Source organism: Ornithodoros turicata, chromosome 1, assembly GCF_037126465.1.
Source record: "Ornithodoros turicata isolate Travis chromosome 1, ASM3712646v1, whole genome shotgun sequence".
Taxonomy (NCBI): domain Eukaryota; kingdom Metazoa; phylum Arthropoda; class Arachnida; order Ixodida; family Argasidae; genus Ornithodoros; species Ornithodoros turicata.
In genome coordinates this window covers 135819795-135835850 of record NC_088201.1, presented here as the reverse complement: position 1 = coordinate 135835850, position 16056 = coordinate 135819795, and the positions used below count along the sequence as shown (strand labels likewise).

General features: G+C 45.3%; 1 protein-coding gene across 1 annotated transcript in view; it reads right to left on the bottom strand.

Annotated features, from left to right (window-relative positions):
- LOC135369441 (uncharacterized) overlaps positions 1-6949 on the bottom strand; it is a 61037-nt gene extending 54088 nt beyond the window's left edge. Inside the window, exons 1-2 of the mRNA XM_064603033.1 lie at positions 6881-6949; positions 2946-3085 (exon numbers count right to left, since the gene is read on the bottom strand). Coding sequence (XP_064459103.1) covers positions 2946-3077 — 132 coding nt within the window. The 5' untranslated portion in view covers positions 3078-3085; positions 6881-6949. The remainder of the gene's footprint in view (positions 1-2945; positions 3086-6880) is intronic.
- Between the last annotated feature and the right edge of the window lie 9107 nt (positions 6950-16056).

Genomic DNA, 16056 nt, shown 5'->3' with positions numbered 1-16056 from the left:
ACGTATGTCAGACAACACGCTTGATCGCCTGGAAGGCGCATGCTATTTCTCCTCTCAGGCTTCGACGTCGGTTATTGTCAGGTTATGAAGGTCGAAGGAGACGTTAGAAGAACCGCGTTTACGACACCTGGCGGCCTTCATGAGTTCACCATCCTAACGTTTGTATTCTATAACGCTCCTTCCAGATTAAAAGTACCACTGCATGAAATCACATTTAGGACTGCTCGAAACGCTGCTTTATTAATCAAGCGCTACATGAAGAAGATCGTCTTAGGCAGTTTCGCTGGACAATTCAATTGACAATAAAACAAAAACAGACAGGTTATCCCTGTTGAGAGCGCTGTACTCTGAGACGCCGCCCGTTCTCCTTCCGTGATACACTTTACAGAACTTGTCAGGAAAGAGGCTAGCGTTGCGGTAACTCAAGAAAGTACGGACGTCTCTATATGGTGAATGCGCCATCCAAGTTGGTCAGTTGTCTACGCACCTCCTCAGTTTCTCTCTCCCTCTCTCTCCTGAATGCCCATGCAGTAATCTCATTGCTATGCTTCCAAATTAGGGGTCAACAGCTCAACGTTAGGCGCACGAGGTCTCTCTTGTGGTCACACGCTTAGTTTATGCCCGTCCACGAATACCTCCTCATAGCTCCGTTGTGATTGGACTGATACTTGATCACGTGGTTTCTCTAAACCTTGTCCTCTCTCATGCGCTGGTAAAAACTGTCATGGCATATGCAGGGTGTCCGGTGATCAAGTGTCATTAAATTTCTAAACAAAAAATCTACGTGAGATAAAAATGGTAAACATTGTGCACGGCGCTTGTGAAGGTTTTTGCCACCCAAACAGTGTTTTCTATGAGTGTACCTCATAAATTAATCTTATAAGCTTAATTGAACTCAATAATTTGCCAAGGAAAGGTAACTTTATTTGCGTTAATTAGAAAGGCCGTGCCCTCAACACACCATTTTATTCACAAATACAGGATCTTTCACAATGTTTCCACAAAACTTTGACACCTGGAAGTGCGTAATAATCGCCTGAAAAACCGTCGCTCATCAAGGCGCGCTCGTCCACGTTGCCCCTCCTCAAGTATGGGGAGGAGGAAAGGACAACACAGAAAACAGCACAGAACATCCGATGTTGGTGATCATCAGTACCTAATGCCCGCTAACGGATAAGCTGGCGACGACAAAATTCGTGATCGGGCCGGTCCTTTTTTTTTTCTTCTGTTTTTCCCATGCTGTTTTCGTGCGCAGCGAGAGTGTCTGCGGGCCTTCCCGATAGCGTCGGCACTGATGAAATCCGAAAATGGGCTTACAGGGATGGCGACTTTTCGGGTGTCAAATAATTGGGGTATAGTTGACGAAACTTTAAATTACAATTGGGGTACGACGTTGTGACACCAGGCTTTCTAATTAACGCAAAAAAGCGTTAGCTTTTCTTGGCAAATTTTGAGTTCAATTAAGATAATTAGCCTAATTAATGACGTACACTCGTGCACGCCACATGTTTGGGTGACAAAAACCTTCAGGAGTGTCATAGAAAGGGTCTCAAATTTTTACCACGCGTAGTTTCTTTTCTTTTTTTTAGAAATCTAATGACACTTTCTCACCGGACACCCTGTATACTATTAAGTGGGAAAAAAGCAGTAAAATAGAGAGTAATTACAGCTTCTAGTCTCCTAGATTGCAATTACTCCCCATTTTAGTCACCTAAACCCGATATTTACTCCCCAGGAATGCGACTAGTCAATGAACTTCGCGAATGGTCTTCCGAATGCAACAGCCTACGTAAATATGTGCTCTTCGCGACTTTGATGGAATAATACCCTAGTCAGACGACAAACCGAAGTCCGTTAGCGAAGCGGCGGTTACTTCACCTGTTGTCCAATCATCATTTCGAATGACGTCGTTCTCTGTCCTGATTTGTTGAAAATGGGAGGCGTACACCCTTTTTGTGACAATTATACCGTTCATAATTGCCCCCAAAAAAGGCGTACGCCTCCTGGTCTCAACAAATCAGGGCAGAGAACGATGTCATTCGAAATGATGATTGGACAGCAGGTGAAGTAACCGCCACCAGCTGTGGTGGCGCAGCGGTAACGCGTGCGCTTGGAGACTGGGAGGTCCGCGGTTCGAATCCGCGGGCCGGCTGTGCCGTCTGGGGTTTTTCCTGGGTTTCCCTCAGATGTGTAATAGGCGTATGCCGGCACAGTTCCCCTGAAGTCGGCCCATGGACGCAGCTATCCTCCCCCCGAGCGGATTCCGCTCGGTCTTCCACTTCACCCTTTCCTCTCCTTCTCTCCACCACCTTTCCCTTCCCGAGAAACATGCCGCCTAATCAGGCAGGCAGACCTCTCGAGTTCCTCCCAACGACACTCCTCCTCCTCCTCCCTCCTCCTCGAAGTAACCGCCGTTCCCCTAACGGACTTAGGTTTTCCGTCTGACTAGGGTATAAGGCTGTATAGCTTAGCTAATTTTCAGGAATTTTCCACTCACACAAAGGATGAAATAGCGGTTCTTTCTTGAGAGATTGTGGCCTAGGCATGTAGCAAGATCACTCGGCATTGACGCTGTACCTGGGGCTCTTAGAGCAGAGCGTGAAATGCAGTCCCCACTCTCTGGCATTCAATTAATCGCACCCATTTACTCCCGAAAGGTATAATTTTTATGGCAATGCAGTTAATCTGCAAAAAAAAATAAAACTACACCTTTGTTTTTCTTACTATGCTGTAGCGACGTAGGAGCAGGATGTGGAAGTGGTCTATGCGAAGCCGCTTTTCATGTTAGTCAATATCTCTGGGAACAGCAAAATGTTTGCTCCTTGAAGCATGTCTTTTCACAGTACACCAACGCCGAATGGATATTCGATGCGGAAAACCAAAGTATCGTACACATACGCGAGAAGTTAGGCAGAAATTCCCACTCGTGTTAATCAAAAACTCACAATGGCATTTTTCCTTCCGTGTTTTTGCATACATTCTTCCATGTACTCATAGGCGGATATATTGTCAGGCTTCTTCATCTCTGGATAAGGTGAGTACACGATGCCATCCTCAATCTTCGCCGTAAGTGTCATTTTGTTGTCTGCGAAGACAAAACCGTAAGTTCATAGAAAAACGGTTAGAGAGCTGGAAGGATGATGATGTAAGAATGCTTGGTTAGAGAGCTCACTTCGGTTATTGATAGTCGACACTCCAAAATTAGAGTGAATACAGATGAACGGTCAACGTACTGACCCATGCAGTCAAGGTTAATGTCGAATTTTTACCAGTACAAAACCGGTATTTGATTCATTTACCTTGAACGCCCTAACTCGGCATTACAGAAGGGGAAGTGTAAATGCCCATAATGGTCACCACAGATGACGAAAAAATAAAAAAAAGCTGAGGATTGGAAACAATAATAAATTATGCAGGTTATAGCAGCTACGAACTCTACACTGTTAAAACAGAACTTCGCCACATTGCACGCTCCTAGCCAACCACCATACCGAATGATATCCTTCTGTGTCATGATTCGTTCAAATCAGGGGGAGGAGCCCATATGGGACAATCATAATGTGTCCCAGAGGGGCGCCTTCTCCAATTTTCAGCAAATAAGGACACATAATGATATCACTCCGAATGACGGTTGGCTAGGAGCGTGCAATGTGGTGAAGTTCCGTTTTAGCAGTGTACAAAGCTAGCCCGCCGACTGTGTCGGCTCCAAATGGCGATTTCAACATGTTGGCTGTGACACCTTTTCTATAGATAAATGCCGTACACTCTTAGAAATGAACTTCACCGCATAGCACGCTACTTAGCCAACCATTATCTCGAATGATATCTTAAGTGCCTTGATTTGTTGAAAACAGGAGGAGTACTCCTTTTTTGTGACAATTATGAACAGCATAAGTATCACAAAAAAGCGTACGCCTCCCATTTTCAACAAATCAGGGCAGATAACGATATCATTCGAGATGATGGTTGGCTAAGAGCATGCTATGCGGTGAAGTTCATTTTTACTTTACAAGTATCTGTCCGATGCCACATAGTGGGAGGCGCTTATTGTCTAAAGAAAAATTCAAATGAGTTTCATAAAAAATGCATAACTTCTAAAGCAGGGCGCTGTCGGCATTCAAATGGGTACTTCCGCTTTTGGGACCTGCATGCAATGGACACCTTTTAGAGAAAAATTTGCCACCGAAGCAGGTCGTTTGTTGCAGTAAATAATTGGTTTCGGTTTACATATTTTGTCACGGTTGTTCGCGGTGAAGCGCAAAAGGATGTAATTCATTGGTGGATAAGAGAGTGGAAGGGCGTCCTTTTGCGCTTTGCCGAATGCGCTTGCTTCACCAAATGCGAATTGCGCTTCGAACGAATAAAGAGAGCCAAGGGCGTTCTTTCGGGGACCTTGTGACGTTGGGGCACCGTCTGCGTCAGAGGTTTACTTATCGAATGGGTTTTTTTTTTTGCGATCCGCATTGGAAAAATAAAAGGCGTGCCACAGTCTGATACAGTGCGATTGGTTATCCTTTCGCGATTCGTACTGGGCAGGCAACAGACACATCTGAATCTTGAAACTGCAACCCCTGCATTCTTAAAAATGAACTTCACCACATAGCGTGCTCCTAGTCAACCGTCATCCCGAGTGACATCGTTCTCTCCCCTGATTTGTTGAAAGGGGGAGTAGTACGCCTTTTTGTGACACTTCTATAGAAATGTTAATTGTCACAAAAGTGCGTACGTCCCGTGCTTCTCACAAATCAAGAGTGATACAGGCATCACTCTGTACAATGGTTCGCCTTCGGCGTGCTATGTGGTGAAGCTTTGTTTTAAGAGTGTAGAATGCTCCTGCCTCTGTCACGTCAGAAGGGGAGGGAAACACGCGCGTCTACGGGGCCGGAAGTAAACAAAACAAAGAAAAACACATGGTTTCTCGGCAAATGACTATGGAGCAACGGTTGGGCAGATTTCAATTCTGAAAACGGCAGTGGCATCAGGAGAACAAGATCTACCAATGTTACTCTTGAACTGAGCCTCTATACCTAATAACTGAGAAGTTAATTAGCGCAAATTAATTAATACGACGACCAAGGAATTTTCTGATGCCCTCGTAAGGTGGGCCTACCGCCGTAGAACGTGTCACCATTGGTGGAATTATGGAAATCTAATTTCAATATAGTAGAAAAAAAATGTTTGTAATTAATTGGAACACACTGTAGCTGTACTGCTGGACTGGAAGGGGCGCCCTCTAAGTGAAGCCAACACGACGCCATCTTGCCAGGTGTGGCCGGCAACCAGTGAATCTCCGCTGGCTAATTAAACAGGTTTCCGGAAAATGTGGAGGCACGACGCATGTGGGAGCGAGCTGTACGACGTGAAGGCTGGCAACCGAAAGATTGTGATCGCTTGTGCTCCGTACATTTCACACCAGAATGCTTTTAATAAGATGAAGCAGACAACGCGAAACCTTCAGCGAAAAATGTACCAGAAACAAACGAAAACAAAACAGACGCGTTGACACCTTGTGATTTTTAGAGTAGTTGACTGGTTTCCGCATACACATTTCTTGCGCGGAGCAGCGTACCAATGCGCTCTTTCGCTCAGCTTTCCAGCTGCCAATTACGTGTTTTGCAAATTACGAGCCGGGTCCACATATGGGGGCGCAGAGAGGTAAGGGACCCGGATTTTGTTCCATTCCTATTAAGACGCACGCCCTAACACGATTCTAACAGGACATTATTGTAGCGTAGATACGCTACACACATTCTGTTGACGTTATTCGAGGAATACAAGCTACAATCGCCTCACCAAATCCTCACTTGGAGTTTTCTCGGTTTGGTGTTTTTCGACTCGGCCACTTGTTGCATACGCAGAGGTTCCTTTCCTCTGTGTGTATTTTCGCTTTTACACAAGAACAATTACAAGAAGAGTATAATACATAAACGTACTCTATACCTTGTTGGGAACTACTTGTGCTCAGCCAGGTAGAACGCCAGCGCTCTAGGTTCAGGTATCGCTTCTACCAGCAGCAGAGACCCATTACAGATGACATTGGCTGAAAATACCCAGTATATTCTGCGGAGATCTCCGGGGACTTTACTTGGAATGCGAAGTTTGTTACGTTATAGTGCGCAGAAAATGCCGCACATGTTACAAGAGCACCTACGAAGAAAACTAATCCAGTCCGATGTGTTTCCTCTTTGCATATCCAGCACGCACGTTCCATGTAACTTTACACTAGAGACTTATGAGCTGTTTGGCTTTCATGCTCTTCTCTTTCGATGTATTACACGCACGCACGCATAGCACGCTTCTAGTCAACCGTCATGTCGAATGAATTCGTTATCTCTCCTGATTTGTAGAAAACAGCAGGCGTACGCCTTTTTGTGACGCTTATGGTGTTCATAATTGTCACAAAAAAGACGTACGCCTCCCGTTTAAAAGAAAATCAGCACATGCAGATAACGATATCATTTGAGATTATAGTTGGCTAGGATTGTGCTACGCGGTGAAGTTCATTTTTAAGAGTGTACAACTTTGGTCATCTGAAGACCATATTTCTTCCTACGCTGGGAGCACAGGAAACGTGGACCGTTTTCTGTATATTTCGGAATACATCCGCATGTAATAGTAATAAGAACGTGGTAGCTCCTCATGAATTGTTACTTGGTTCAAACAGTCAACATAGCGCAGAAAGTATGAGGATAGTTCACCGCGGGATGTTTCCATTTCACTAAAAATATGGATGATGTATTCTTCTTCTCTTCGCAAGCCGAAGACACCGTAATTTGCTTCCATGGCGGTATCGACGTTAACAAAGCCGGCTCTGTGTACGTCTCGAACGTGTGTGGATATGCCATCTGTGAGTCAATAGTGAAGAATGGTGGAACCTTACCTCGCTTTGATCGAATACATGCGTGGCTCTTCCTCGGCTGTTGTCCAGGCGACGCCCACGAGTCGCGATGCTGATAACAATTAGATTGATGCTTTTAGCTTGTCGCAAGGGCACCAGATTCTTTGTAGCTGTATCCAGCAAAATCGTCATATTGCTCTGGTGGGGTGGTGGTGGTGATGGTGAAAGGGCTTGCCGTTGTCGGCCTCACGTATGTGGGCAACGTCACGACTGACGCCCTGGGGAAATGTGCGTCCTCGGCCGACTTCTAGGGGAACTGGCTCGGGCGACATCTTGCTCTGGCCTGATGTTAGTACACTACGACTATGCGATTCGGTCTCCGGGATCCTGATATATCGAAATACAAGTACCCCGGTATATTTCCGTGTCCTGGAATCCAGATCCCGGGAAATCGCGAGACCCGATAACGGGATTCCTGTAAAACAAATTTACACCTTTCTTCACAAAGACTCCTTTGTGGTACGTGTGAAACGGAAAGCACGGTATCTTACTGACTTTTGCTTTCAGGGGTCGCTTCAGTAAAAGAAAAACAGACACGTTACAATCCTATACCGAGCCCATTCCGTCGTCCACGATACATGATACACAAGTTAGCTGTCGACCCAAGTCACCACTCAGTCCACAGCCGCGAACAGGACATTTTCTTAACACAGGCGGTGGTGGTGGTGGTGGGTGGTGACGACTGACGAGACCGGCTTGCGAACAATAATCCAGAATGAAATTGTTCTCGCTTCTTGTTTGCTAAAAACGGGAGACTTACGCCGTTTTGTGACCGTGGCCGACTACGGGAAGCAGTTCCATCACAACCACCAGTGTCACTATGCTGTTATCATAGTTGTCACAAAAAAGCGTACGCCTTGGTGTCGCTTTATACAAATCACGAGCGATGGGGGTATTATTGTGTGCAACGGTTGCCATTCGGCGTGTTGTGCGGTGAAGATCTATTTCAAAAGTGTAGCCCTAAATCCCCTACGAAATTCCAAGGGTTTACTACAGGTGGCGCCGTCACCGTGGAACACTTATGCCTCGCCGAGGCACACTGTTGGCGCCGACCCAAGATCGTGTCACTTCCTTGCGCCGGGCTGAAGAACTCCAAGTAGAGCGAAGCAGGTGTCCGCGGCTGGGAGTGCACGATCAAATTACAAGCACATGCTCAACGTGCAGCTACAGGGCTTCGGATATTTTTCATTTGTATATATACATATGCCGGGTGTTTCACGAAAATCCCCCGGCTGAATAATTCGTGAATAGGTGGAGCTATCGAAGAGATTCCTGTTTTGGTAAAGATCCTTGGGACATCGGCCATGAACCGAGTAATGAGCGGCTCATTTGCATAGGCTCACTAATTAGATAAACATCTTAACTTTTAACTTTTACTTCGCACGCTTACGGAACCTCTGTTTTGCTCATCGGGGCCTTCAGCGAAAGATACTGGAAGAAAAAAAACCCCATCGACACTTAGTGATTTTTCGGAGTAATTCATCGGTTTCGGTTTACATATTTGTTGCGCGGAGCAGTGCACCAATGCGCTCTTTGGATCAGCTATCCGGCTGTCAATTTCGTGTTCATCCGCCTGGTTGGCACACGGGGTTGACGGAAGATAAGGAATAGCCGCAAGGCCGCAGGAGACGTTTTGGTGTTCCTTCTTCTACTCTACACTCTTAAAATTAACATCAGCACATAGCACTACACTGTTAAAACAGAACTTCACCACATAGCACGCTCCTAGCCAACCATCATTCCGAATAACATCATTCTGTGTCCTGACTTGTTCAAAACAGGGGGGAGGCGCCTATCTGGGACAAGATAATCTGTCCCAGATAGGCGCCTCCTCCCATTTTCAACAAATCAATATGCAGAATGATATCATTCGGAATGATGGTTGGCTATGAACGTGCTATGCGGTGAAGTTCTGTTTTAACAGTGTATGCTAGCCAACCGTCATCCCGGAAGCCAACGTTCTCTCCCAGGATTTGATAAGTATGGGAGGCGTACGCCTTTTTTTTTTTTTGCTTTTTGTACCAATGATGCCGAACATAAGGACTAAAAGAAAGGCTCCGTCTCCCGTCTTCAACAAATCGGTCGAGAACGGTGTCATTCAGGATGATGGTTTGCTAGGAGCGTGCTATGTGGTGTAGTTAATTTTGAAGAGTGTACCCACTAGTTCACAGCGCTCGCGGTGCATTCGTCATCATCGCTGATAAGAGCACGCTATCTCACCTACGGAACGACAGAACCGGCAGCGCTGTTTACCAGTCGTTTTGAGAAGAAATATCAAAGCGTCTCTTTCGGCTGCTCCTAGCCTTCCGTCGCCTCCTTGCAGAACCAGGCGGATGAACACGAAGTTGATATCCCGATAGCTGATCCAAAGAGCGCATTGGTGCACTGCTCCGCGCAAGAAATATGTAAACCGAAACCGATTAATTACTCGAAAAAATCACTAACTGTCGACGCGTTTTTCTTTTTTTCTTGCATTGTTTTTCGCTGAATGTCCCGAAGCGTAAAACAGAGGTTCTGTATGCGTGCGAAGTAAAATGTTAAAAGTTAAGATTTTTATCTAATTAGTGAGCGCGAGCGGCTCACTACTCAGTTCATGGTCGATGTCCCAAGGATCTTTCCTAAAAAGGAATTTCTTCGATAGCGCCACCTGTTCACGAATTATTCAGGCGGGCGATTTTCGTGAAACACCCGGTATATGTGTCTATTGTGCATGGTCTGCCTATAAGCAGCATATTGGTTTCCTATTGATGTTCGTCTATTGTGTGTTGTACACAGGCTGATTATAGGCTACATAATGGTTTCTTATTTATGTTCTTTGTATTGTGTGTTGTGCATAGGCTGCCTGTAGGCAACATATTGCTTTCTTATTTATGTTCTGCCTATTGTATGTGGTGCAGAGGCAGACTATTGGCTGCATATTGCTTTACTGATGTGTTGTGCACAGGATGTCCGTTGACAACATATATTAAACGCACAGTTTCGAAAGTTATTTAATAATAGTGAAGGATTAAAGAGGTGCTAATAATAGCTGTTTATATTTATAATTCATGAGGTTATTTCACACAAATATGTGACACATGCACATCTTACTATATTACATATGTAGGTGTGTTTCATACTCTGAACTCTCAAGCAGTCAAAAAGCAAACATGAGATGTCCCAAAATTTGCACAAAAATAGAGTGCCTAGACACTTATTTTTGCGTGTGTGTGTGTTCACAATCAACAAGTAAAATGTATATAAAACCAGGTATTGAAACGTGGTTTTACAGTATAAAATTAATATATGCCATATCATATCTGCTAGCGATTTACGTACCGATACGATTGAACAACTAGTACTATACGCGGTGAAATCCGACATTATATCATAAGCAGCGACACGAGAAGTTTGGGTGTTCGGCAGTAATGTTTTGCTTTTGTTACCAAATATTTTCTGCTGTATCACTGATATCTTGTGCTTGGGGATTCACTTCCTTATCAAAGGTGTATTGGTACTATATAAAATGTCTGTTGACCTTCGCCAATAGCTGTACGAATAATAATACATTTATTCACAAAGATGTGAAAAGGGGCGAGCAAAAAGCTTCATTTGAAGCTTAACGAGGCTCGTCTCCTACAACGGTACAGCAGCAAAGGCATCCACATTAACAAAGTAAAGAATGACATCAATAAACAGAATTTTCAAACATAAAAGGACGGTAACATCCTTTTCATAGCACAAATCACCAAACCGTGCGCACATGTTCAACCACTTATGAAATATTCAAGAACATCTTTTTTCCTACCATAAACAATGTCAATCTTATTTTCGGTGCAATTTAACAGTCGGGACAACGTAGCATCTAAGGCCTGTTTGCAATAATTTGTACGTACGCGAGGCGTAACCCAGCTACACTCTAAACCCGGCGGCGGATAAATAAGCGCTATTTCTTTTTTTTTTTTTGCAAATTTATAGCGCTTACTCTGAGGTCGGATATATCCGCCATAGGGGTTAACCGCCACGGCTTCTATGCGCCTCCACGTTACACGCCGCACGCTCTATGCTCCGCGGCTCCTATGCGCCTCCACTGTTATGCGTTGCGCGTTTTATTCTCTTCAACCTGTATGGACTATTTAATCTTATCGAGATCAGAAAGGTCGTCCACGCGAATCACTTTGTCTCCAGTTTTTTTTCCTTGCGTATGACACCCCATACTTGACCCAAACAGACTGATAACCCATTTCTCTTGCTTTCAATCTTAGTTGATAGTGCAGGTTTCGATTTACAACAGTGAAGTTTTCGTGCAAGTATATTTGTTGTCCTTGAAACTTTATTGCAGGTAGTTATTTCCTTTTCGCCATCCAAGAGTCTCTTGTCCTCCGATTTACGAATTCAACAACAATAGGTGGTACTCTATTTGGTTTGGCTGGGAGCCTATGCACGGCTTCTACGCCATCAGCTGTTGGCCTACGCAGCTGGAGAATGTCAGCAATTTCCGCGATTTTGACTTCCAAGTCTTCTTTATCTTCTGCGGGAATTCCATGTATTTCAATAATGTTGCGTCTCCCGTGCTGGTCAAGGTCATTTAATTGCTTTTGTACAGCAGATAAATCGTCTGAGTTTACTTTCTTATGCTAAAGATCACGTACCTTCCTTTTCAATTCCTCTATATCAGAGTCCTGTTCAGCCAGACGTGCCAAAAAATCGTCATACTTATCTGACATCATTTGAACTGATTGTTCAAGGTTTTGTACAGTAGTTTTGATTGTACGTAGGTAGTCGATATTTGATTGAATTGACATCAGGCTAGTGAGCATGTTGGCTATTGCATCTATTTTGGCCCTCAAGCTCTCATCCCCTGTACTCTCCGAAACTGCACTTTGGTCATCAGTTTTTCCAACTTCACGTAATTGCCCCATTCTTTGGGTGTGTAGTTTACATGTCGAGCATTTCCAGTTTGGTCTTTTGGTGCGGATACCAGAGCAGTCACAGAGGTGGTACAAGTTGTTACATCCGGTGCAAGATATCACATTGCCATCATGAGAAAGTTCCCCGTGACACGATAAACATATATAATCCATGCTAAACACAGGGGTGGCTGTCAGCAGCGGACGTTATACAACAGCAAGTTTATGTTTGTTGTTCTTACCTGCATCAACAGAGTTTTGTTTTAGCAGCCATGAAAAGCTTTCGCCGCTGACTGGCGAGCCTTTCCCTTGCGGGAGCCTCAAACGGTGGCGTCGCTGTCTTGGTGATAAGCTGATACAGTGTCCCAAGACAAGAAGGTTCAGGCGATGCACGTGTTAAAGGCAAAGTAGGTCACACGATAGTAGAAGTTGTCATCACTCAGAGATAGATTCATTGATCTACATCAAAAGAGTTGTGTTTTAGCAACAGTCATGAAAAGCTTTCGCCGCTGACTGCCGAGCCTTTCCAGTAGTCAGAAGATTAATACTCCAGCCAGGAAATGACGTCAAACAGGAAATGACGTCACAAGGACGCAGCCGCTCCGCCCTCATATCAGTGACGTCAGTGGATAAGATAGTTAATCAGTGTATACACTATCAGTGATATCACATAGTTAACCTTAGTGATATGATATCAATGATAAGATTAAGTAACAATAATGACGTCTTGGTGAAACAAACCTGGAATTGAACTTGGTTCCTTTCGGTTGTCAGACGACCAGCTTAAAGGGATAGTCGCATCCGGAAGCGTGTTCCGGAACTATTATGGTCATGTTCCCTGTCGTTCATAATGTACGCCGGCAAATTTTCTCCGCACAAATCCACTTGGTTGACTCAGAAACGATTTTTAAATGTTCGCGCTTCCGGCGCGCACGGCATTCCCCGCAAGCGCCGACACTGGATGACGTCACCCGGATAAACCAACCATCAGGAGGCGCTCCTTCCCGCCGCAGATTTTGTGTGTGTCTGAGCGTGCGTCTGACCCTTTTTGTTGTTGTCTTGTCGCGTTTGCTTTGAAGTACTTTGAACCACAGCGTGTGGCCTAGGATTTCACGCCGTTGACGTGGATGTCACAGCCAGGAAACCGGTGCTACGTGCTCGGGTGCAGAAAAACTTATAACGCGAATCCCGAGCTTACATTTCACCGACCTCGCAATGGCGAAACGAAACGAAAGTGGGAGGCCGCGATCGCCAGCCACTACTGTGGTGTGGCCCAAGAATGTTTCACGCGTCTGTTCCTGTCATTTCGCCGACGACGCCTATTTTGATCAAGATGTATTGCAAGTTCGGGTCGGGCTACGGCAGAAACAGAAGCGGCTGAAGATTGACGCCGTGCCTACCACATTCGATCAGGAACAGGGGCAGGAACCAGTAACGGAGGTAAGTGACAATCTTGCGTGGTCACAGCTACGCTGCGATGAAAATATCAGTTGTCACAGTAAACATCATGGCGAACACCTGGCCTCACCGCCGATTGTGACGTCACAGTCACACCGGCTACTAATGTACACAAATTATTACAATGATTGCAGCATCCTGACGCAATAGTACGCGTACTCTAGAGAAAAAAGATTGGTGTGTTGTTGCTGTGCTACTTGTCGCCAGTATTATGCAGGAGTAACGTAACACTCCCACATGACAGCGTTATTCTAATGTTATTGCAGCTAGTGGATGTTTCTACAGTTCATAGTGTAAGCCTGATGGCAGCATTCAGGGATGTGAAAACATCGCAATCTGCGTTTGGCTACGTCCAAGACACTTGCATCAGTATTCTACTGCAGCCTTGTTGCTAATTTCTGGCTCTATTTCAGGCGGCAGCAAGCACGTCAACGGAATCAACTGGATTTGGTATGTTTTGTCAAGCCACGAAAATATTGCAATTCTTTTTGCACGTCCCACAAAATAATGGATATGTACGAGCCCTGAAAATTGTCGAGTTCTGTGAAAGGAATCTTGTGTGATGCGGCTGCCAGCGTTTATAACGTAATGTCGACAGGAAAATAACTGTGCCAGTGAAATAGAGACCGCAAAGGGGAAGATTTATTTGCATAGTCATTTTTATGTTTCTTATTGTACCCGCTAGGCCCTCAACGTATTCTTTTGAGTGTTAACACTCAAGGCCATATTTCAGATGTGGAGGTCATGGCTGAAGCAAGTGCGGGGGACCCACTTCCCACTTCACGGCGCATCTCACAAGGGGGTTGTCATCCCCTGATTCCAGGAAGAGGAAAACAATGGACACAGACTTGCATAGCGTATTAGTACACCAGATATGGATCTGCCAACATGAACCCTCCTAACATCCCTGTGGCAGCATACCTGTAACCACCCAGACTTCGCACCACATTAATTTAGAACCACAGCACAACATAATAAAATAGCTTAGGTTTATTTGCCTCCCATACATAATGGGAGGCAAATAAACCTAAGCTGTTTTGTTATTCCCACTCCGTCATACTCCACTGTACAATAAATCGATACAATTATAGGGTCATTCTTTATTCCCGTCACTACACCCACCTCGGCACTAACTTAGTGCAGTACAGTCTGGATTTGATGCCAGAGCTAATACCGCCACGTGTAGTAGTTTTTGCTGTACAGACGGGTAGACAGTCTGTTGACTGCAACTGGAGATACAGAGTGACAAGACAAAACATCCCCCACACTGCAATGACGAAAAGACCACACCTACAGTATCCTCGAAAACCTCTGATGGGAGGCAAGGGGGATGACCAAGGGCTCACTTACACGAAGTGTGCCTATGTCAGCAAAATTTTTGTCTTGCCACTACATGTCTCCAGTTCCAGCCATCAGTATGCATCGGCTCGTCTCTCTTGCCAAGACACCCTTGTTTCGATGGTCCTAACGCTGATAGCCTTGATAAGACGTAGACGGGAACTCCCTCCTGATTGCTCGGACAACGCATCCAGGAACCTGTCGTCTGTTCCTTGGGCCAAGGTATCCCCAGACCCATCTTGTGAATGACGAGTATGCCGTGAACCTCAGGCAGCTGGAAAAGACAACACCACATGACATTTCTTTTTGTTTAGCATCATATTTTGTTGGCGTTTGCATACCTGCCAAATCTCTAGCAGTGTTTGGAAGACAATGGCCAGAACAGAAGAACAGACACTATCCCAACCTTGGAGTTCAAAGCCTGTGCATTCATTCCTTAGTTCCAGGGTCTCCCGCATTTTGAATGTGGAAGGTTGGCAGGTGTGCAACATAGTACAACAGAAAAATGTCCGCCTCTTTCAGGATGAGCCCGATTCCAACTGTTAACTCCCTCCCAAACCAGCTTCCCTCCAATTTCGGCAAAATCCAATTTCTCCCAAAATATGTTACTCTTACATTTTTCAGTAACATGCTTCCCCCCTTCATTGCCACTTCAAATGCTTCTGTTTAAAGACTTGCAAGACTTTCCTTCAGAGTTTAAAATTCCCACTGGATTCAATCAGGGTTTTGTGTTGCCAATCAGGGCATGGCTAACTGGCATAATTGAGAGCATGTCGAGACTAGCTGAGGCGGCTGTGTTGCTTCACTTTTCCTAATGGAATTGTTGGACCAGGATTCTCTGGATCGTTCCACGGCTGCCGTCCACGCTTATGATTTATGGGGGACAAACTTGTGTAGGCCAAAAAGCTGCTGAGAATAGTCGCCCTTTTGTATACAGCCCTTGTCTACTTTAGGTGCGACAATTTGCATAACCAACACACCCGACTAGCACTCCAGTTTACCCTTCCGAATCTTGACGGGGGGGGGGGGGGGGGGGGTCATTTAAACCGAAAAATTCATTACGGTCGTAATCATATAGCAAACGCGAGAGCACTGCAGCAGGCTTACCTGTGGTCCTGGGGATTGAGTCGCATAAAATATTGATCGTAGCGGCAGCATTGAGGTGCGCACACCACTAGAAGCTCACTACGGAGGCAGATGTCCCTGAGTAATGAGTGTTGTGTTATGCACTGCACGGCGGCACTGTTGCACATTTCTACCACCCTGGCAACAGAATGGCAACACAGGCGCTCGTCGGGCTCCTGTGGGTCGCAGACTCCACACAGACACCTGCCGATTTCAACATTCTAAACTGTTTCGCACATCCGACGTCAACCATGCAAAGAGATACGTCACCTAAAAATATCATCCCGCGGGTTAGCCGCAGCCACATCTCGTGGATGGTCGGCGGGTTCCAGAGGCATTGGGTCCGTA